The sequence below is a fragment of the Gossypium arboreum genome, chromosome 8, assembly GCF_025698485.1.
Source record: "Gossypium arboreum isolate Shixiya-1 chromosome 8, ASM2569848v2, whole genome shotgun sequence".
NCBI lineage: Eukaryota > Viridiplantae > Streptophyta > Magnoliopsida > Malvales > Malvaceae > Gossypium > Gossypium arboreum.
Window position 1 is genome coordinate 15,796,460 of NC_069077.1, and position 21,937 is coordinate 15,818,396.

At 32.0% G+C, this 21,937-nt stretch overlaps 3 protein-coding genes and 1 non-coding gene across 6 annotated transcripts; 2 read left to right on the top strand and 2 right to left on the bottom strand.

Annotated features, from left to right (window-relative positions):
• Positions 1-36: 36 nt before the first annotated feature.
• Positions 37-4,383, bottom strand: LOC108470076 (protein ABCI7, chloroplastic). Of its 2 annotated transcripts, none has more exons than XM_017771279.2 (3): positions 3,291-4,383; positions 1,670-1,921; positions 37-576 (listed from the first exon to the last, which is right to left on the bottom strand). In XM_017771279.2, the coding sequence occupies exons 1-3, from the start codon at positions 4,179-4,181 to the stop codon at positions 526-528; spliced, it is 1,194 nt and encodes a 397-aa protein (XP_017626768.1). In that variant the 5' UTR covers positions 4,182-4,383; the 3' UTR covers positions 37-525. The 2 variants fall into 2 exon arrangements, with proteins under 2 accessions (XP_017626768.1, XP_017626767.1); XM_017771278.2 differs by having other exon boundaries at positions 1,662-1,921; positions 3,291-4,382.
• A 10,558-nt stretch (positions 4,384-14,941) lies between these two features.
• Positions 14,942-17,599, top strand: LOC108468149 (NAC domain-containing protein 71-like). 2 transcript variants are annotated; one of them, XM_017769019.2, is made up of 5 exons: positions 14,942-15,752; positions 16,045-16,316; positions 16,399-16,722; positions 16,811-17,030; positions 17,122-17,599. In XM_017769019.2, exons 1-5 carry the CDS (start codon positions 15,596-15,598, stop codon positions 17,154-17,156), a joined length of 1,008 nt encoding a protein of 335 aa, XP_017624508.1. In that variant the 5' UTR covers positions 14,942-15,595; the 3' UTR covers positions 17,157-17,599. The 2 variants fall into 2 exon arrangements, with proteins under 2 accessions (XP_017624508.1, XP_017624507.1); XM_017769018.2 differs by having other exon boundaries at positions 16,811-17,599.
• A 1,058-nt stretch (positions 17,600-18,657) lies between these two features.
• LOC108469114 (uncharacterized) lies at positions 18,658-19,671 on the bottom strand. Its single transcript, XM_017769999.2, has 2 exons — positions 19,369-19,671; positions 18,658-19,240 (listed from the first exon to the last, which is right to left on the bottom strand). The coding sequence occupies exons 1-2, from the start codon at positions 19,547-19,549 to the stop codon at positions 18,720-18,722; spliced, it is 702 nt and encodes a 233-aa protein (XP_017625488.1). The 5' UTR covers positions 19,550-19,671; the 3' UTR covers positions 18,658-18,719.
• Positions 19,672-20,235: 564 nt separating this feature from the next.
• TRNAC-GCA (transfer RNA cysteine (anticodon GCA)) lies at positions 20,236-20,307 on the top strand. Its single transcript has one exon. It is a non-coding gene; the product is annotated as a tRNA-Cys (tRNA).
• Positions 20,308-21,937: the final 1,630 nt, after the last annotated feature.

The window sequence follows — 21,937 nt, forward strand, 5'->3', positions numbered from 1 at the left end:
CTTTCTTAACACCGTAAGTAAAGAAGCAGCAAGAGGTTTTATTTTATAGTGCATCCATTTTTATTCAATGAAGAAAGATCACAACCCTTGGACAACGGGAAAATGTGATGATATGAAACAACTAAACATCAAATCGATAGTACAGCAATTTTGATTTCTATTCCAAAAAAGAACAAAATTTATTTGAGCAGAGGGATGATTATTTGAAAAATACATAATTATCATAATTAGGTACACAAGCCATGACTTATGGATGATTATGAAGAGCCCTTCCTTCTGGATTTCAGCAAGGCTTTAACATGATCTTTTACTTGCTTTTGGACAAAAGAATAGGGCAGCTTATCAATAACCTCAGCCCCGAACGAAAAGACAAGAGCCTCTCTAGCAGTCTCCAAATCAATCCCTCGTGCTTGAAAGTAGAAGAGTTGGCCGTCTTCTAGGTCACTTATTGCAGCTCCATGAGAGCACTTTACATCATCAGCAATAATTTGGAGATTGGGTTTAACATTTACAGTTGCTCGAGGTTCAAGAAGAAGGCTCCTTGTTAGCTGCCCTGCATCCGTTTGTTGTGCGTATCTGCAAGAGAAAACAAGTATATGAGACCAAATAAACATAGACATCCATGTTCTTCGAGTTAATAGCAACACTGTTGTTTAGGTACCATCCACAGGAAAACAACAAAGGGAAAGCAATTTTCCAGGATACTAGGAAGAAAAGAATGAGAAATTAATGGGGGGAACAGTTTGGGGATTGGGGATAAAGAAATATATAAGCCCTTAAAACTTCAATTCTCAGCAGCTCATTTTCTGATAATCCTAACATGTTATGTCCCGAAATTATCTTTCCCCATTCAGATCAAATTCCCAAGCTTTGTCATGCGCACATATTCCCTCCCATTCCATGCGTTGCCACTAGCTCTCCACCAACTCAACTAATGCTGCAGTAAGTTCATTACTTCCCTTTTATGTTTACTTTTACACTGGCGATCCACTTCTTGCCAGCATTTAAAAGGCCAGTGCAATAAAGTATCTTTACAATAGCTACTCCGATAAGAGAGTAACTTAACCCACCCTAAACTCACATTGTTTTCTATTCAACTGTGGAAAAAGACTCAATTCTGGCAACCACTTCTAGAAGTCACATGAGGCGCCAAGACTTCTCCCCAATTTGGTTAATTTACACACAGCAATGAGCAATGATTGACACTTCAGAAAATAAAAATAACTGCAGAAGAATCACTGCTAAAGAGAGTAAATAACTGCGCCAAGAATCACCTCAATTTGGTTAATTTACACACAGCAATGAACGATGATTGTCACTTCAGAAAATAACAATAACTGCAGGAGAATCACCTCTAAAGAGAGTAAATTAAAATCCAAAACGGAATGAAAACAACCAACAAAGTTAACCCTAGTAGCGAGTGGCAACAGCCATCAAAAGTAGATTAACTTTTTAGGCTTTTTCTTCTGCATAAATTTAACTTCCTGATCACCATATTCATTAGCATGACTATAATAAGTACACTCTTATAATAAAACTCATTCTACGGAGAACTGGAGACCATTACAGGAGAATGCTTTGCAGTATTTTCTTGTACAATAGGCTACAACGTAAGCATAAAAATATTTAATAAATAAATAAATAACACACAACAGCCTTACTTGTTCACCTTCACATTCCCATCAAAAACTGCCTGCCCAGATGAATGAGCCACGATACATTTGTGAAGTTGCTGAGAATAACCTCGTGGATGGTCCAAAACTATTCTACTGTGTAGGTCTTGAGTTTGATCACCAACACTCAAATGAAATGTTGTCAACTCAGTTACTGTATCAGAGCCCAATTGTTGAACATGGACATTATGCCTGCTCAATTTTCCACCTGTGCTTACCTCCACAAGCTCATAGGTACTAGTTTTTTCCTACACATAGCCAGTAAGATTATTAGAATACCACTGAGTAAATCGTAGGCATATATTTAGATTCAATCCACATAATATTTGGGTGGCAGACTTCTTGAACCTGAATACAAGGCTAAAGCCATTCCAAAAGGGATTAAATTGTGAACATTAACTGAGATGAGATAAGAGGGGTGGAAGTATGTGCTATGAGGTAATAACTAGGAGTAAACGATCCAAATTTACATTTCCAAGGATTTGATCAGTGTTGTCAAGGCGCTAGGTGTGCTTCTCTGTAAGGCAATAGGGCATTAAAAAAAGCCTGCCTGACTGAATTTCTCTTTAATTTCTTTTATTTTTCATTGTTTTCATTTTATATACCTTTACTAGTAAGAAAGAGAAAAAAATATCAAACTCTATAATTCTCGATATTTAAGCATTCAACAATGACCATATGGAAATCATGCATATTGACCAATAAACAAAATTGCATGCTTTGTAGATAAATTAGACCTCACTTTAGAGTTCACTATATATCCTAAGATTTATTTATATTAAATATACACACACACCTGCAAAAACTCACACACACACTGATATATTGTGCTTTACTTCACTCAGGCAAGTGTGTTTTTTTCCTTGCCTGCAGCAATATAAGGATTCTAGTGCCCAAAATGCACCCTTGACAACACTGGATTTGATCAGTTTGCTCTCATTCTACTCTATCTATTTCCACATTTAACATGGCGTTCATTTCCTCTCCTATCTCCCTCTTCATTTATACCTTAAGCATTTGTTTCACAACAAATATGGGAAGTTTGTCCATCTTAATATGCAATAAATTTTTTTTTTTCGTTATTAGAAGGATGAATTGCATCATTTTTTGGTTCAAGCTAGTTTCATCTGATGCAATATAACATTTCAGACTATATGATCCGCATTTATGGTGGGTTGAATAGGTGAGTAGTGTGCACCATGACTAGAAATTTAATCTCTACCGAAGCATCAATCCCCCCATCCTAGCCAAGTCCACAGTTCCCAAGACACCAATTTCCTGATATTAATTCTGAATAGGTAAAGGAAAACAAAAGTATGGTCTTGATGATGCCGCTAAATTGAGAAAAGGAAATTTACTAATGATGGATCATCTTTCAAGAGATATCTATGGAAGCCATTTGGACTTGAATTTCATATTTGTTTCTGCTGCATCACAACCTTTCTGTTGTCATCGTAAATAAAATTTCATTCATTTGCCTAAAAAGTACTTCCTCCATGAAGAACTATAGACCACTATACAAGCATAAATGAAGCTACTCACTGAACTAGCAAGTTATACGCTAGCTTCACAAAAAAACAATAAAATTAATTCAAGAAGCAATAACATCAAATTTACCTGCCGGACTGAAGTCCACTTGATATGAGCAGCACTCAAAGATTGCTTTTGCACATAAGAGTGGCTAACTTTTCCACCTTCTCCGACCACCACCTCCAAGACTGAATTAGTCCAATAACACTCACTCCCTACTTTACCAACAAACTCCTCAACAATCCCGACTTCCCCTCCTTTCTCAACTAAGACAAACACTCTCGGATTCGAAAGCGGCATCTTTTTAGACCCCTTATCAGCTCCATCAACTGCAATATACTTTAAATAAATAGGATTCCCAACTCTACACCCTTCAGGCACATAAACAACCATCAAATCAGGTGCCCCCAATCCATTAACAGACCAAAATAAATCACCCCATTCAAAATCACCTAAAAGTTCACATACCCTTTTGAGAATTCCCTCTGAAGATAACTTTGACAAGCTACCTACATATACCCCATCAGGCAAATTTGATGAACTAAAAGAAGAATCCACAAGAAACCCATCAACAAAGTTGAAACTTTCAAACTGGGTATCTCTCGAAACCTCCAACAAATCAAGGGAATTTGGTGGGTGAGAAATTGGGTTTATATCTGAATTCTTGATAAATGACGTATCTGTGAAGCGAAAAGACTCGTCTTTCCGAGAGGGCCATTGAGTTGAAAGAAGGGTTTCAGAGGAGTTGTCTCTAAGCTTTTGAAGTGGCAAAGAAGAAGAAGAAGAAGGGAGAGAGTCTTCTAATGAGTCAGCTAATTGGAGAACAAATTGATCAGTAAAAGAAGCTTGTGGAGACTCTCTAATTGTTTGGATAGAGAGTTTGGTTTTGGTTCTTTTGGGTTTAAGGTATGGCTTTGAGGTCGTGAGTTTCGGAGTAAAGTGAAGAAGATTTTGGTGAGTGAAAGTTAGGGCAGCCATTGGCGAGCGGCTGAGACCTGTGGCATTTTGGACCAGGAAAAGTTTGTATATTTGTAGTTAAACGGACAGAAAACAGGAAAATTAGATTTCCACCCCCCTTTCCTATTAAAATTGCTCAATGTCCACCCCCAACTATCCTCCGCAGTCGGCATTCAAATACTTGAAATCTTAACTAAAAAACTTCATGTGCAGCATTTAAATTAATTATTGTTTGGTGAAGATTGAAATTTTAAAAATTAAAAATATAATTATTAAAAATAATTAAATTAAAGTACATGTATTAAATCTGTAACTATCACAAAGTACAGGAATTAATAGCATAATTTAACCTCAAAAATTCAATTAAACCCCTAATTGAAAGCCACAATCAATTGAGTTTTTAATTAAAAGTTACAATCAATTAAGCCCCTAACTTGGAGAAAACTCCAAAAAACTGATGCTTGAAAAATTCAATACGAATAGTGATAAGCTAAATGAGATTCTTGCTACTGTTAGGTGAAATCCAAGAAAAAGTGAACTTAACTATGAGTAGAAGAAAGGGAAATCACTAATGAAAATTTCAACGGTGCTTGTGAAGGCCACAAATTGTATTGGTAGAAGTGAATGCTCCAAGAAGCCTATGTCGATTCAACATGTGGAGAAGGTAAACTCTAACCATAGAGTTATTTGTCATTACTACACCAGAAAGGGATTTTGTTGGATCACAAGAACATGAAAATCAAGTTATTACTAAAGTGTTTGGATTGAAAGGAATGGATGAGTGCAACATTAATCTTCATAACGAGTACGAAGAGAAGAACTAGATGAAATGAAAGCAACAATAGCAAAGATACAGGCCAAAAGAAAGTAAGACAGGCGAAGGTTCGAGGAAGTACAATCCCAAAATGTGCAACTTCAATATTTTGTTAATCATATACGTTAGCTTGTTTGTGTTACCGATTAAATGTTAAAAACATTTTTGGTTATCTATTATTTTCACATGAATTTCAAACCTTTTCAATTGTAATTAATTTAATAGTTTTTATTTGGTATTTGAAAACCATTATCTTATTGTGCTTTAAATATTTATAAATGTGTATTAAAAAAATTCCATGAATTGAAAAAAATATAATACAAAATGTCACTGAAAGTGTATTCTAGGGCGTTAGTATATAAAATGCTAAATATACAACATTTTAAAAAACGCCTCTAAACGTATTATTCGCGGCACTATTGAAATGCTACTAAAAGTATATAAAACGCTGCAAATTTGTTCAATGAATTTACTGGCGACACTTTTTGCGGCGTTTAGAAACGTGGTATATCCCTATTTTGCCGTAGTGATGTATGCTGCGGAGCTCTCTCCATAATCAAGGGGCTGATTGATTGTATACCATTTCACCAAGGCCGCTTTGTGTTTATTATCCAAAACCCTTCAAATGAAGTTCCTTACCAATCATTCAATCTTCTTTGCAAATTTCATTTTTATTCTATAAATTCTGAGCTTTTTATTTGATGTTAATCCATATCAATACAAACCATCATCAGTATCACTTAACATAAGCCTAATAGTTTATCCATCGCCAATAACCCAAATTTCCCTTCCCTACCCTTCTCCCATTTTTTTCATTTGAGCGCCACTTCATGTCCAGGATCTTCATCAATCTTTCATAGTTTTTTTTTTTTTTTGTCAAAAATTTTCATGTACTCACTCTTTGCTTTTTTATTTTTTATTCTCATAGTTGTTGATACATTTGGTTAAATTCTTTCAGAGCAAGGAATCAGAAACAAAGAGGAAAATGAAACCTCCCTTTAAGATATCTGTTGACTTTTATTAAACCGGATTAGACCTCAGGTCGAATTCCAAGTCGTATTATAATTATATAACAATAATCATCATCAATGTTAACAAGCAAAACATTATCATCAACTACACTCCGAGCACCTATTTCATTTCTTCTTTTTTATCAATTTTATTTTAATTTTTCTTTGGGTAGGTTATTGGGTTGGGTTGGGTTGGGTTGGGTTGGGTTGGATTGGATAAAGTTATGCCCAAAGTAAATTGGGCCAAATGTATGAAAATTAGAACAATAACAAAAAAAAAATTATTAAACTCAATTCAAGCTAGGGTTCTGATATATTTAAAGTTAAAAACATTTTTCCATATTTAACCAAAAAAGTTACCTTTGTGTACAATGTCATTTGTTGACTAAGACAAAAAAATTCTTAAAGCAAATATTGTTCTTAAATCCAAACTCCTAATAGTTTATTTAATGTTACTCACCCACATCATATAATTCTTCTTTTTAAACATATGTACACAACCTTTCAACTATATAACCCACAAAACCTTACTTCTCTATTATAGTTAGAAATGTGATTTTAGAAAAATGTTGTTAATAACTATTATAAAAAGTGTGATTTATTAATTTTGAGTGTTTAATATTGTTGTAATAAATTATGGTGAAATTTTTTAACCATTATATTGGAAAGTAAAAATTAATTAATTTAAATTATATTTAAATAATTTAATATAAGGGTATATGAAATATAAATTTTAAATAATTTTAAGTAATTAATTTAAATTATTTTTAAAACTAATGATACATAAAATATTTAAAATTCAAATATGATGATAAATTATATTTAAATAATTTAATGTAATGATATTTGTAAGTAATATTTAAATAATTTAATATAATAAAACATAAAATATTTTAATAATTTTAATATAATGATATATAATTAAATTTTAAATATTTTTAAATAATTAATATAAATAAAAGTATTTAAATAATTTCACCTCAAAATATAAAACTCAAAAATAACTAGCTAATTTTTAACTTTTTATATTTTGGGTGAAAAATCACTTTCAACTCCAAAAAAAAATTAAGTGTATTAGCTTTTAAGGTTGAAAAATGCATTTAAAACCTCAAAGTAACAAAAAAAAAAAAAAACAGGGGCCAAAAAAGAATACAAGGATAGAATTCTTAGAGAGTAGACATTTCAATGGAAGAGACAATATCACCTTTTTTATACAATTATTTTAAGAAATTAAACAGGTAAAACAGGTGATTTTACTTCTTTGATATGTTTAATCTTCATTTTCTAATTTCACCAAAAGAGTTACTTTTGTCTACCATGTCATTAGTTGACTAAGAAAACCAAATATTATTCTTACATTCAAACTCCTAATTGTTGAATATTTGAAAATGGATTGTTTAGGTTTTTGTTTAGTAGTGTGAAAAGTAAAATACAACTCTGAAGGGATAGAAAAATAAAAAATATTTTTTTTATAGGTGTGTTTAGTAGTAAAGATGGAAGTTGATAGAGTTGAAAAATGAAAAGAAGAAAAAAAATAAAATATTTGAAGAATGTATAATTTTAAATTAACATACATATCTAGACCTATTATGGGTCAAGTCACCTCGTCTAAGTCTAGAGACCCACCTGAAAAGTAGAAGAGTTTGAGCAGAAATATAAGCCCGCCAAATGGGTTTGAATAAAAAATAATGTTTGTTTTCTAAACAGGTTAAGTCTCTTGTAAAATTTTTTGGTCCGACCTAAATTTGCCTAAAAAATATTTTCTACTACTGTTTGCTATTGTTTTGTTGTTGTTTTGCTGTCATTTTACTATTATATTGCTACTATCTTATTATTATAGTTTGAATATTATATGACTCTTGATTTTATTGTTAATTTTGCTACTATTTTAGAGCCATTTTGCTTACTAAGTTGCAACTATATTAGTATTATTTAAGTATAAAGATTTTTTAATGCATTTTCAATTGTTGAGAAACATTTTTTTAATATTTTGTAGTGTATTTAAGATATCATATTTTTTAAATTTATTTTTATATAAAAAATAATATAACAAAATTAAATACGGACGGACTGAGACGAGCTTGGGCAAAACTTCATGCTCATTTTTCGAGCCTAGCTGAGCCTAAAAGATGAATATAAATTTTAGCATCGATCCGTCTCAAATTTAACCCAATTCATAATCAGATCAATACATATCTATTTTATTTTCTCTAATTTTATTTACATTAAAATGGAAAATAATTTTCTCGTATTGGTATATTCAAATTTTGATTTTTTTCAATTCCTTCCTTTCATCTCACAATTATTTTCGCGATTTGACTGTCAATTATATTATTGCTTTCATGTTGCAACATGTGGGGTACATGATGAATCCTTAGCCTGTGATATATTTTTTTTCACAGTTCATATTCATAGATATCCATAACAGAACAATGATGATTATATTGTGCTTTAATTTGGAAGAGGGCTCAAAAGTAACCTTGTTTGTCTTATTTGCCTAAATAAGGAAATAGTGTTTGGAGGCTCCTAATTTACTTTCCAAATAACCTAATTATTGAGGACTCCATAACTATTATGTATGTGTATACTTCCATAGATGCAGCCAAACACATGATTTTACATCACTTTTGCTTGGCCTCAGTCGATGAGTCCATCGTAGGTTTGGTGCAGTGTCAAGTTTTTGAAACTTTGGTTTAATTTGTTTTACGTGACTCAGATTTCCCACAATCTCATCTATGGGAAAGAAAATGACTGGCTGATGCCGAGTCTTGATGAACTATTGTTCATGAATCTCTTAACCCCTAAATCACCCAATTTAATTAGGAAGACATAATTAAACCAAAAATATTAGCGATTTGATAGTTTTTAATCAAGTAAGTAAATACTCAAACCTCATATTCAATGGCGGAGCGTAATAGAGATTCTGGGGCCATTAATCCTTCTAAAATGATAAATTTTTAAATTAGTAATAATAAAATTGTACTTTGGCATCAAAAATAATAAAAATTTAATTAACCCTTTAAAAATTATAAAGATATAAACTATTAAAATAATAAAATTATATTTTTACTATTAAAAAATATACAATTTAATTTCAACCTTCCAAATCTTCTTCCCGATTCTGTTATTGCGCGTATCATAAACTCGATTACAAGCATATAATATGCACTTATCATTTCATGTTGAATGATATTGAGTCGTCTAATCATATTCAATACCAACCATTTTCAGCAATTACAAAAAACTAGGGAAATCCTTTATATGTCTAAAGGAACATTTATTGGCAGCACACATTAATAGGTGAGGTAGCTGTTGATTGTTGAAGGAAGAAGCTAGCATAGCAAATTGTGCAAGGGGAGGGCCGAAAGCAGTAAGAGAGAGGATAACATTTCATACTTCAATTTTACAAGTATATATATATATATATATATTTTAAACCTCAATTTAAATTTATGATGTTTATTAAATTACTCTAAATTGGATGTAAAATTAAAATTTATTAACTTTAACAATGTAACATACACATGAATTACTACATGAATGTCATGTTAGTAATTAAGTAATTTATTTTAAATTTAAAAATTTAAAAATTATTATTTTTCATTAATTTTATCATTATACCACAGAATATTGAAATTTAAATAATTAAATAATATATATAAACAATGGTTTTGTCACGAATATTAGGAATCCTGTCTTGGGTTTAGTGTGTGCTGCAAAAATCCTTCAATCAATACTTTTCCATCAATCTCTTAGGTATACTTTTTTTTTTCTTTTTTGGAATAAAAAACATATGGATTACGTTCAACAAAGGAATTAGAAACTTGCATTTTCAGTTTATATCAGAATGATCAATAAAAGAGGAGCACATGGAGACACAAATATGAAACAGCAAATCAGAGACGAAAGTAAGATGTCCATGAATCTCTGGAGTCTCCATTGCAACCAATTGATCTCTGCATTCCAATCTTGTGAGATATTATAGTGATCTAATCACAGCTAATTAAGATGTCGATGGCTATTTCCATTAAGGAAACATTAAGGTCTAGAGCAAACCCCTAATCTTTAGAGCAAGGTTGGAAATGGATACTCATACATAAAACTAATCCTAATCAACAAACCCCTATAGTTGAGGGATCTCTTCATCCCAATCAACGCAGTAGGGTGGACTCGAAAGATTAGGAACCTAGCAAACAACATAAATAATATGGAGAAGGTTGCACAATAATTCTTCTAATTAAATAAAAGTATATGATCAAGTTGTTGAAATATGATAACTCTAATAATTAAAATAGGGTAATGAAGGTTAAGGTATGGCCTAGGTCCCTCTATTAAGATAGTATGTGTCGTCTCCAATGATACAACAAACTTAATCACATATTATACACTTTGTTAAAATGTACAAGTTAAAAAGTAAAAACTTCACTAAAATGATACTTTTTCACACAATATAATATAACAATCTTAAAAAAAAAAACTAAAATAATCTTTAATAAAAATAACAAGTAATCAATTAAATTAACTTTTCCTTTTAGAATTGAATACCCTAAATCATAGGCGATTTTAGGGGGGCTGGCATGGGCCTGGCCCCCCCTAAAATGAAAAATTATCATTTAAGCTCCTAATTTTTAAAAATTTTAAATTAGTAAAGGTCAAATTACACTTTGACCCTCCTAAAATTATAAAAATTGATTTAATCCTTTAAATTTTATAAAGATATAGACTATAAAAATTAAAATTTTATTCGTCCCTAAAAATTATTCTGCTTCACCCTCTTTCTAAATGAAAATAATGAATTCTATTTATAGGGTAAAATAAATAAAATTTATATGAACTACTTGTTATCAAACTTAAAGAAAATCCTTTAAAGGCAAATGTAAGTTTATAAAACTTATTACATTGATAAATGATTTTTAAAATTAAGGAAAACATTTTCATATATTTTTATTAATCCCTCACGTATTTGAATAAAGATATATATGTACTAACTTTTAGATGTAGATAGAAAATTATGCACAATGCGGTATTAAGGATATCTAAACCAGATTGGGAATCGACTGAGTGATCAATCCAAACACTAGCAAAAAATTGATTAGATCAGGAATTAGGAGAAATCGCGGTTGAAACATGAACCAAAAAAGTGGTCGAACCGATTTTAAAAAAAATGGGCTTCTCTAAGTCGGACCAAGCCAGACACATGTGACCCAAACATGTTGCCTGCTTCACCTCACTTGCCTGCTGCCTCAACCCTCAGTCTTCTGTCTCATTCCTCTCTCTCTCACTCTCTAGTCTCCCTCGGACTCTTTCCAGCTCTCCCTCAGCCTCCAGTCGCTGTCGAACCGCCAATCCCTTCAGCTTTGGTCTACCATCTTTACTCCAGTCTCTGGCCATTCTAAATTTGAGATCAAATCTAGTTCAACCTCCTCCCTCAGCCTTCAGTCTTTTGCTTTAGCTTTTCATCGGCAGTAGCTGAGGTGATCCCAAATGAAGATGCATCTTGTTGGCAAAATGGATGATGTTGGGCAATGCAAGAAAGTTCCTTCAGATGTGTGATATCAGATGCAAGAAAACTTAGTTGAAGATCATAAAAGAGTGAGTGAAACAGTGAGAGGAGTATCGAACCTATCCGGGCGTAGTGTGCATCAATTTGAAGGCGATGTGTTAGAAGAGCAAGATGTTAGAATCCTTGGTGAAGGCAATAGCATAACAAGCAAGAAAAAAAGGCATGCCACTATCAAGATTGCATTACAAAGCAAAGAAAAGTGGAATCAAGCGGACATGGCGGTGGCTCGATTTTTTTATGATTCTTGTATCTCGATGAACGCTTCACAACCATATTATTATCAGCCAATGGTTGATGCCATTGGATTATCATGCATTGCAAACCAATCTATTAGAAGACTCAAAAAAGGAATTAGATGCACCATAACGGGAGATCATTAATTAAATTTCTAGTGTATTGTCTCAAAGGATTATACTTTATCAACTCCATTTATGACATGATTTCATATACCAAAACTCTTTGTAACTTATTTTCAAAGGTTGTGAAAATTGTTGGTCCAAGCAATGCGATGCAATTAACTATTCATTCAAACACACCAGTTGAAAGAGCCAAAATGTTAGAGATTTCAAAGGTATAAACCCTTGACAACCACTAGAATATAATACCCAAAAACTTCGGTCAAAGAAATCTTACAGTTTAGATTTCTAAGCACGGGTGAGGTCAGGAAATTCTTTTTAAGGGGCTAGAATTAAATTTTAATTTTTATAATAGTAAAATACAATTTCACCATTTTAATAATATATATCTTTATAATCTTAAAATGATTAAATCAAATTTTTATTATTTTTTAGAGATTAAAGTGAGATTTTACCTTTATTAATTAAAATTTTTAAAAATTTTAGAAGACTTAAATAAAAAAAAATACATTTTAGGGGAGGCCAGGGCCCTGCCAACCCCCTAACTATACTTTGCTTCTAACAATTCATTCAAAGGAGTAAATGATTAGATATAGTCCATATTGTTTCTTTGGTAGCTTTAAGAAATCCCTCAAATCTATATAAATGTATAACTTCTATCCATGAAAAGAAATAATAACACGATTAAAAAATTTCATTAAAAGAAAAAAAAAGACTTGAAGTGAGTCAAATTGAGAAAGCCAGAAAAAAAAAAAAAAAGTCTCCACCTTTGAATTTTAAGTTGATAAGAAGAGAGAGAAATGCACAAAGATTAATTAAAAAAAAAACCTTAAGAAAAGTTTAAAATACGTTAATAGAATTAGATAGATTCGAATAAAATCTAAGTTATACATAAACAACTCAAGACAACGGAAAAAGTCAATCATACCTAATCAGTGACATCATGAGGATAGAATCTTTGAATTAATATAGGATGATTAGTTAATATTCTTAAATTACAATTTTGGTTTGTTTTTCGTCAAAATTGCAAGTAATAAAAGTTAAACCTTTTCCATTGCTTGAAAGCAAGGTCTAAAGTAAAAGGCTTAACTCAATTATTTCTGTGTCTTTTCCTTCCAAATACGCAGTTAGATACTTCCCTTTTGAGGCAGAGAAATTAAAAAACTAAAATAGTTTAAATATTACATAATTTTTCTTTTCCTTAAAAAAAAGAATAAAAAAGTAATGTGTCATCATCTACATTTGTACATGACATAAGCAACCACATTAAAAGAAAGAAAAAGTGTTTTTGTCCTACTCAAGATGACATGGAAGGAGACTAGACCAAGAAACCTATCAATGCCTTTTCTTTTCTTTACTGTAACATACATCTTTCACTTTAATATCAATATTTTATATTCTATTTTGTTTTTTATTATATTTAAATTTAAGATTTTTTTAATAATTGGAGAAGTAGTAAAATTGCTTGAGATCTTGCACCTATAACATAATATTTTTGTCATTTTATCAAAAGTTGTTGACTAGATTAATTTGACATAATTTAATTTTCTAATTTTATAACCTCCTTATTTAATATAAATAATTAATATTGTTAACTATTTGCTTAAAATATTAATGTAGCTTTTTTCTCAAAACACTTCTTTCAACAAAGAAAATAGGTAAATTACCTACTTGATCATCTAATTTTTAAGGTGTTTTTATTTTAGTCACTCAAAATGAAATCTTTACAATTTTGTCACCCAACTTTTAAGGTGATTTTATTTTAGTCACCCAAATATTAAATCTTTAACTACGGTTAACTATACATCCCACGTCATGTTTACATTTTTATCTTGGTCACCCAAAGATTATCTTTTTTTAAGTATTGATTGAGGGTAAAAAAAATGAAAGATTAAAGTGAAAAAGCAGTAAAACTTAAACTAACACGTAAAATTAGTCAAATTGTATTTGTTTATCTCATCGATTTAAAATTCTAAATTTCTTTTTGAATATTAGAATTTTAAATTTCAAAACATTAAAATAAATTAAATAAATGGTTAAAAAATTTATCCCTAATAATGTGAATCAAATTGTTACTATAATATTGAAATTAATTAATTTAATCTCCTTAATTTTAAAATTTTTATTTTATGTTTCCAAATTATCTTTAATGAAACCAACTCAAATAACTATTATTTAATAATTGCCAATGAAACTTAGATTTCTTTTAATTATATTAATTAATTGTTCTTCGTTTGGGTAAAGAAGTGATAAAAAAAATGATGAATGTGGTTTAGCATGGAAGATAAAATTAATTAATTTAATTGCAAGACTTTTTCTTTGCTTTTAGCTTAACATGAAATGTTCAAGATCATATAAGCAAAAGAAATTTGTGTTTTCTAGACAAATTATCAAAGATGAGTTATTTGAGTTGATTTTAATTTGAAAAATAAAATAAAATTTAAAATTTTAAAAGAGATTAAATTAATTAATTTCATTATTACGGTAACAAAATAAATCAACCGACACTATCAAGGGATAAATTTTTTAATAATCTATTTAATTGACTTTGATGTTTTGAAATTTAAAACTTTAAAATTTTTAAAAAAATTGCAAGTGTTAAACTAATACAACTTCAATTTTTATAATGTATTATTTTAGTTTATGCCATTTTTCACTTTAATACTATTAGTTTTTTACCCGATCAATATTTATTTTAAAAACAGTATAATTTTAATTTCATAAATTTAACGGTTATTATTTGGTGATTACTAAAATTTTAAAATTTTAAAAATATAAGAACAAATTAAAGTAAATCCACAACTTTCGGACAAATAGCATAATTTAAGCTTTATAAAAACTGTTTGGGGGTTACAAATAATTTGGATTGAAAAAGGAATACATAAGGCGGCCTAATAAAATGCAACGGTCATAAATTAAATTGGCGGGAAGGTAGGGGAGAGGCCATAGGTGTGAACGAGATCAAGTAGGTGTGGGCCATGGATGTGGAATTTCGTTGTAAGCTTCAGATAAGCAATCTCTTGTTCACTTTCGGTGTATTCTTTTAGGACTGACTGGTCACTCACTGCTGTCTTCTCTTCTCTATATATTACACATCCTCCCCCCCTCCCCCATTCCTCCATTTTTACTCTTACTCAATTTCTCTTCTTCCTCCCTTCCCTTCTCTACCTTTTGCTTTCTAGTTACTACCATACTGCACCATCTCTCTCTCTTTTTTTTTTTTTTTTTTGCTTTTAGCAGTTGCCATTCAAAAATTCCAAGTTGATACTGAATTAACAATACAATTGCAAAGTTGAATCTGTTCTAGGTGCAGTTTATAATCAAAGCTATAGTTCAATCTAATTTTAGTTTGGGATAAATTTCTTTTAAGGGGGTGAGTGGGGTATACTACTTTTAGTGGAAGAACATCTTTACATTTCAAAGACAATGATTGTGTTATTCACCGGGTGCATTCTGTGGAGATTGTACTCGATTCTTGACAAAAAATCTAGTGTTTATAAAAGCTTCTACTTTTGGATTTTCCAGATTTTTAATAGATTCAGCCTTGGCACTTAGCGCCACACTTGTTAACTTTCTTGGCTCTGCTTCTAAATCTCTTCTGTTCTGATCTAAATCTAATTTTGTATTTAGCTTGTTCTGTTTCCCTTTTTGCCTATCAAGTCTTTCGTTTCCTCTTAAGTTACTAAGCAATAATGGAAGGGGGATCATTGCCACCAGGTTTTAGGTTCCATCCGACCGATGAGGAATTGGTTGGATATTACCTAAAAAGAAAAACTCAAGGACTTGAAATTGAGCTTGAAGTGATCCCTGTCATCGATTTGTACAAGTTTGATCCTTGGGAGCTGCCTGGTACTTTCCTGCACATTTTTTTCCTCTTAAACCTTGAGAACTCAATAGATTTTACTGTAAAAGTTGCTCTGTTCAAGATTTTAGGAGATAAATAATCACCCAATTGGATGTAGTTTCAAATATGATTTCACGTTAATGATGAACGTGGATTTCTTTTGATGTTGGGAAAAGCACTTTTTTGTTTGTTTTGTGTTCTTTTATTCCCAAGGGACCTGCAACTTTTTCTTTTTCAAAGAAAAAAATGCAAATAAAAGTACTAAAACAACTGTTGAATCGTCTAATTATTTTGCAGAGAAATCATTCCTTCCGAAGCGAGATTTGGAATGGTTCTTTTTCTGTCCCAGGGATCGAAAATACCCGAATGGTTCAAGAACAAACCGAGCTACCAAAGCTGGCTATTGGAAAGCTACCGGAAAAGATAGGAAAGTGGTTTGCCAATCTGCTTCCGGCTACCGTAAGACCCTAGTTTTCTACCGGGGACGTGCTCCTTTAGGAGACCGAATGGATTGGGTTATGCATGAGTATCGGCTCTCTGATGAACCTTCTCAGGGATCAAACAATCAGGTGAAAACATATATAATTCTTTGTGTTAGCATTTTGATTCATTAGAGCAATTATATAATAAGATTAGTTTTATACTCTTCAGGGTGCTTTTGCTCTGTGTCGTGTGGTGAAAAGGAATGAACCGAGGGCGACTGATGCGCATGGAAAACCAAAAGCCATGAGGGTGGGGAACAGGTCGAGCAATGTGGAACTTACGTCACCAATAGTCAGCAATGAGCCATTGAGCAATTCTGGTGATATTTCCTGTCAAACAAGTTACCCTAACAATGAGAGTCGTTATTCAAGCCCCATCACTTCCCCTTATCCTTATGAAGTCACACAAGTGCCAACTTTTGAGCCTGTTTCTGTGGCTACTGATCCCACCAGCATTTGGGTATCACCTGAACTAATTCTTGATTCTTCAAAGGTACAGGAGAATGAAAATGGAGCTTGAAGATACAGTTGTTAGGATTTCTTTAGGTTTATGTGACAAGCATTCCGTTGGTTTATTGCAGGATTATCCACAAATATGTAAAACAGCAGCCCAGTACCTTCCACAGTATGAGTTTCCAAGCACACTGACGCGGTGGCAGCAATATGAACAGAGGGACTTCTCCCCTAGTTCATCACACTCAAATTTTGGGGAAATCGAACATGTTGACGGTCTCAGTCACATTGGCTGCAGGCCACCGTACTCAGAACATGCAAATTACATGGACTTCTATGGAAATGAAGGCAATGACCAGACTGGTTCATTTAACTGTCCGAACCCTTTCTGAAAAAGGAAGGAAAAAAGCTCATGGTGGTTCTTCTTTTTCCAATGTAGGGTACGGAACTTCAAGCCAAGCTCCATTTTGCTAGTGGAGGTGGGAAATTGAGAGTATGTGATGATGATCTATGGTTGCAAGAAGACAATTAGGTGATTGTGATGTAAGGACTAAGGAGGGTCCTCACCAGTATGATCAATGAAAGATAGCTCCTAGTTTGTCATATCTAAGAAGGGGTCTCTAAGACGACGCCTTTTAATGTTGATTCTTGGAGTAATAAATATAAGAACAACCCTTTCACTGCTATCAGGGTCCATTAAGATTGCTGTGTCTTTGCTATATTCTGTACTGGGGCTGCAATGAAAGCAGCTTAGTTTCTGTTTTATGTTTTTCAATACAAAAATGACCCCCTGGGGGTTAAAATAAGTTTCTTTCATGGAAGCTATGCATTGTGTATTATTCCATTTCCAAGTGCTGAAATTTCATAGCTTTAGGTAACATTTATATGAATATCCAAAATAAGGAATCTTCAACAAATGCTAAATATACACTCGTGAAAAGAAAAAAAATCAGGTGCAAGGCAAAGTAATTTGGCAATGGTAAATGTTTACTTCTTAGTTCTTATTTCAACTTTGATCATCAAGCAGAGTTGTCAACTTCAGTATTGCTGTCAAATTGCCTGAAACTTTTGAAAAAATTGCAATATTCGCCCAAGATTTAAAGCTAAGAACCAACTTTAATCATATGTCGCACGCCATTTCTATAAAGAAGTTAACTTTAGATAAACACTTTCAAGTTTTGGTAGGCATCGTATCAATTCGGTGGGGTACTTGATCTGGACTTAGTTTGCTAACAGTTCAATGGTGTCATTCACGTTTTGGAGGCTTGGGTTCATGATACCTCTTTATCCTGTGAACTTCACCAAAAATACCACCACGATAAGAAGGGTGACCCTATTTGTCATTTTCTCCATTTTGTTCTTGGCTTGGCAGATTGTGAGAGAAAGTCAAAAAAGTCATCATCAACTACATATACTATGAATGATAGCAATTACGCAGTTAAAATAATTGCCAAAAGAAGCAAGTAGTCTCTACTGGTCACGAAGGGCCATTGTATTGGAGCTAAATGACTAGCATTAGCAACGCTTTCCGTTCTTAAGTTGCAGCCTTGTTCGTACCAAAAGAAGAAGATGGGAGTAATGAAGCCAAGCCAAACTCTTTTAAGTACAACCAAAAGCTGTCATCCATTAAGTTCTTAATAATTTGCTCCTTCTCCCTCTTTACTTTGCTAAGACTATTGGTGAAAGGAACAACAACCACATAACTTTGAGAAATACATTGTTAAAGTGCTTATATCCCTAAGTTATTTTCATGCAACATAAAGTAAATATTCTCTGAAACCAGACTCTCCCATCCCAAATTGCTTCTTCAGTTGCCCCTTGACCCTAATTTCCAAAAAAGAACACCACTGAGTTAAGCGGCCATGAACTTTAAGAAAGTTGACAATGTTGGCATTCTTTTCCCCTTTTGGAAGGTTTCCACAAATTGAGATTTAGTAGTACAGTATATGAAGAATAAATAAAAATGCTAATAGGGTTCTTTCCATTGCAAATGATATTATGTTCTATTATTAGAATTTACAAGTTCCATTACTCATCTTAGTATAAGCTAGCAATTTGAGGACTGCAAAAAACTTGCACTTCCTCAAGAGTAACCTTGGAGTCATCCCCAAAGAGGGACTCCTTACCATCCTTCCTCTTAGCATATGATAATCCCAATCTAGACTTGGCTTGCCTCAAGTCCCCAATGCCTGAATTAGTGTCAGGCCCTGCAAACCCGCCCATGACCGGCGCCAGGGGAGGTCCAATGAGTAACCCATCTGCCCCAAACTGGGGACCCCCTCGAGCATAATCAAATAGCGCTGCACCACTACCCCCTATTTTGGGCAGTATGATAGGATCAGTTTCCCCATTGTCAATCCAGTAAAAGAGGAATGCATCAAATGTATCATAGTAGTCATCTGTGCTTCTATACCCTTCAGGGTTAAATGCTCCGAACTTGAAGGACTTGTTTGTATACCCAATTATCACGCACGGTCCCTTGAAATCACAGCATTCATGAAAATTCGTTGCGCTAAATCCATCAACAGTAGCCTTATAGCAGCATTTTAATTCCCTGCCTGCTCATAAACATATGACAGTTCATATCAATTGCATTTTACTAATTCAGAATCTGAAATCACAAGTAATATCTTAATAATAGCATTGTTTTGAATCTAGAAAATGATGCATGTGAATGAGAGAATACCTCTTAAGAAAGTTTTCTCTACCAGAGAAAGAGAGAAAGGAAGATCAGTATCATGGTAGTTAGGCAGTGGCTTAAGATCAGATGTTTTCTTCTTGCCTATGTTCCAACCAAATAAGCTATAAGTGCTTCTCCTCCAGCAACACTGCTGGAACACAACAGACTTAGAGATGCAACATGCCATTTTAGTGTTTCATTCACAGACAGTCTCACAAATTCCACAAACAGGAAGGTTTCTTATCTAATATCTTATCTTAAATGATCTGTCCTTTCACTTTCCGACTAAATTTGAAGTATACACCTATTTTAAATAATAGTTAGGGTTTTAAGTTTTTTTTATATTTATATAAATAAAAGAGTGGTTAAATAAAGAATGAATTAAAAATATTTATTAATTATTAATTAGAATTTAAAAAACATAAAATAAAAAATACAAATGTGAGTAAGAAAGAAATTGAACTTAAAATACAAAATGAAAAAATCACTAATATTTAGTTTGATCAAAGAAGTTAACATATCAAATTAATAAAAAAAACACATTTTATAGGAGGCATTTTTATTTCTCTTCAAAATCAGCCTAATTTTTTAAATATAAAAAATATATAAAATCTTAAATATTATTTAAAATCTGCATATACTCTAAATTTATCCGTCTCTTTCCCTATTTGTTTACTGGGACAGGACAATGATATTGAAATTTAATTTTACATATTTCTCCTATATTAAGATGCATAAATATCTCTTATCCAAAAAAAAAAATGCACAAGTATCATATAGGAAATGCATAGGAAAACTTTCATAAAAGGAGGAAAAATAAAAGATGCACAAATACACAATAATAAAAACCAATTTGCCACTGCACTAACATCGGGGTCTATAGCTCAGTGGTAGAGCAATTGACTGCAGATCAATAGGTCACCGGTTCGAACCCGGTTGGGCCCTAATTCGATTTTGCTTTTTCCATTCCAGTGTGCCACCTCAAATTTTGCTAAGCCTTATTTGGAATAATATCTTTTTAAGTCCCCAGTTTCCTATTATATTGGGTTTCTTTGTTTCAGTTATAATAAATTACTCGAAGAGGAAAAAAGATCAATGGTTATAACCAGATCAGTTCATGAAACGGATCGAAAGAGTTTTGATAATATTCGAAAAATAAGTTTTGATAAAATATTAAATTTAATTTTTTTAATAGGACTTCGAGCAAAAAATGTTTAACTCAAACTTAGCTCGGCTAACTATATAATATTTATTAATTATATTTTTAAAAAGATTTAAGTTTATAAAACTTCAGCCCAAACCTAATTTCCTTCTAATCCACCCAGTCCAAAACCAAATTAAAAATACCTAAAATACATTTATGTAATTTGATACTGTCATAACTCAAAAAGTCAAAAGGCATTATATCATCTATTTCCATTCTTACCATTATTTATATAACTTGATGTCGTTGAAAATTCAAAATTCAAAATTCATTTATATAATATTCTAAGAAAACCATTTATATAATGCTTTCTGTTTGCATCCAAAAGATATTTATTTGTTTAATTTAATCTATAAAATTATTTAATAAATTAATTTTGTTGGGTATACCTAAATTTCGATCGAGCTTTGATAAAATATCAAGTTCATATTTCCAGTCAAATTAAATGTAAGTAAAGAGAGTGCTTAAAGATACTCTATCTAGATTTGACCTGGACCCGACCCACCCACGAATAGGTCTAGCTACTGCTTGTGTCAAGTCGTCTATCTAAAACTATAAAGGGTAAACTATAAGAATACTCACCCAATTATGTCTTTGGTTTTATTTTAGTCAATATACCTTTAGTTCTATTTTGGTCACTCAATTATTTTTTTTTCGATTTAATCACTCAATTTTTGAATAAATATGATAAAATATTATTACTATTTAACAAATAACTATAATTATTTTATTAATAATATTTATTAAAACAATGGGTATTTTACCAATAAAGGCCCATTTCCAACTTTTTTTACGAAAATGGGCTGATTTTTTAATTATTTATCGGAATAGGCTGAAAACGAGGAAATTGCGTCCCACGTCGGTCTTGAGTCGAGTATTTGCCGAAAGCGCGTCCCTGAGGAAGCGCTTTGTCCACATCAGCAGAAAACGCTTCCTTGAGGACGCGATTTGTCTTGATGTGGACAAAGCGCTTCTGGGACGCCTTTTCCCGTTTTTCATCTGTTGGGATTAGGGTTTTTTAGGGTTAGGGTTAGGGTGGGTTAGGGTTTTTATGGTTTAGGGTTTGGTTTTTTTAAGGTTTATGGTTTTTGTAAGGGTTTAATTAATTAAATTAGGGTGTAAGATTAATTAATTAAATTAGGGTGTAAGATTAATTAATTAAATTAAATATTAATTAAAAAATTAATTAAATTTTAGTTTAGGGTTAAGTAATTAAATTTGTATTTAGGGTTTTGGAAAAAAAATATATGCAATATAAAATTGTAACACCCCTAACCCGTATCCGCTGCCAAAACAGGGTTTCGGAGCATTACTACCATTTATAGATCACTAAAAAAAAAATTAAATACTTACCGATTCAATGCATCATAT

Excerpts from the sequence above, each read along its gene's own strand:
- LOC108470076 (XM_017771278.2), bottom strand. The coding sequence starts at position 4,181 with ATGGCTGCCCTAACTTTCACTCACCAAAATCTTCTTCACTTTACTCCG. Across the intron at positions 1,922-3,290 it reads AGTGGACTTCAGTCCGGCAG|GAAAAAACTAGTACCTATGA; the intron begins GTAAATTTGATG and ends GGCTATGTGTAG. Across the intron at positions 577-1,661 it reads GGGAATGTGAAGGTGAACAA|ATACGCACAACAAACGGATG; the intron begins GTAAGGCTGTTG and ends TTTCTCTTGCAG.
- LOC108468149 (XM_017769018.2), top strand. The coding sequence starts at position 15,596 with ATGGAAGGGGGATCATTGCCACCAGGTTTTAGGTTCCATCCGACCGAT. Across the intron at positions 16,317-16,398 it reads CTCAGGGATCAAACAATCAG|GGTGCTTTTGCTCTGTGTCG; the intron begins GTGAAAACATAT and ends TATACTCTTCAG. Across the intron at positions 16,723-16,810 it reads TAATTCTTGATTCTTCAAAG|GATTATCCACAAATATGTAA; the intron begins GTACAGGAGAAT and ends GGTTTATTGCAG.
- LOC108469114 (XM_017769999.2), bottom strand. The coding sequence starts at position 19,549 with ATGGCATGTTGCATCTCTAAGTCTGTTGTGTTCCAGCAGTGTTGCTGG. Across the intron at positions 19,241-19,368 it reads AGAGAAAACTTTCTTAAGAG|GCAGGGAATTAAAATGCTGC; the intron begins GTATTCTCTCAT and ends GTTTATGAGCAG.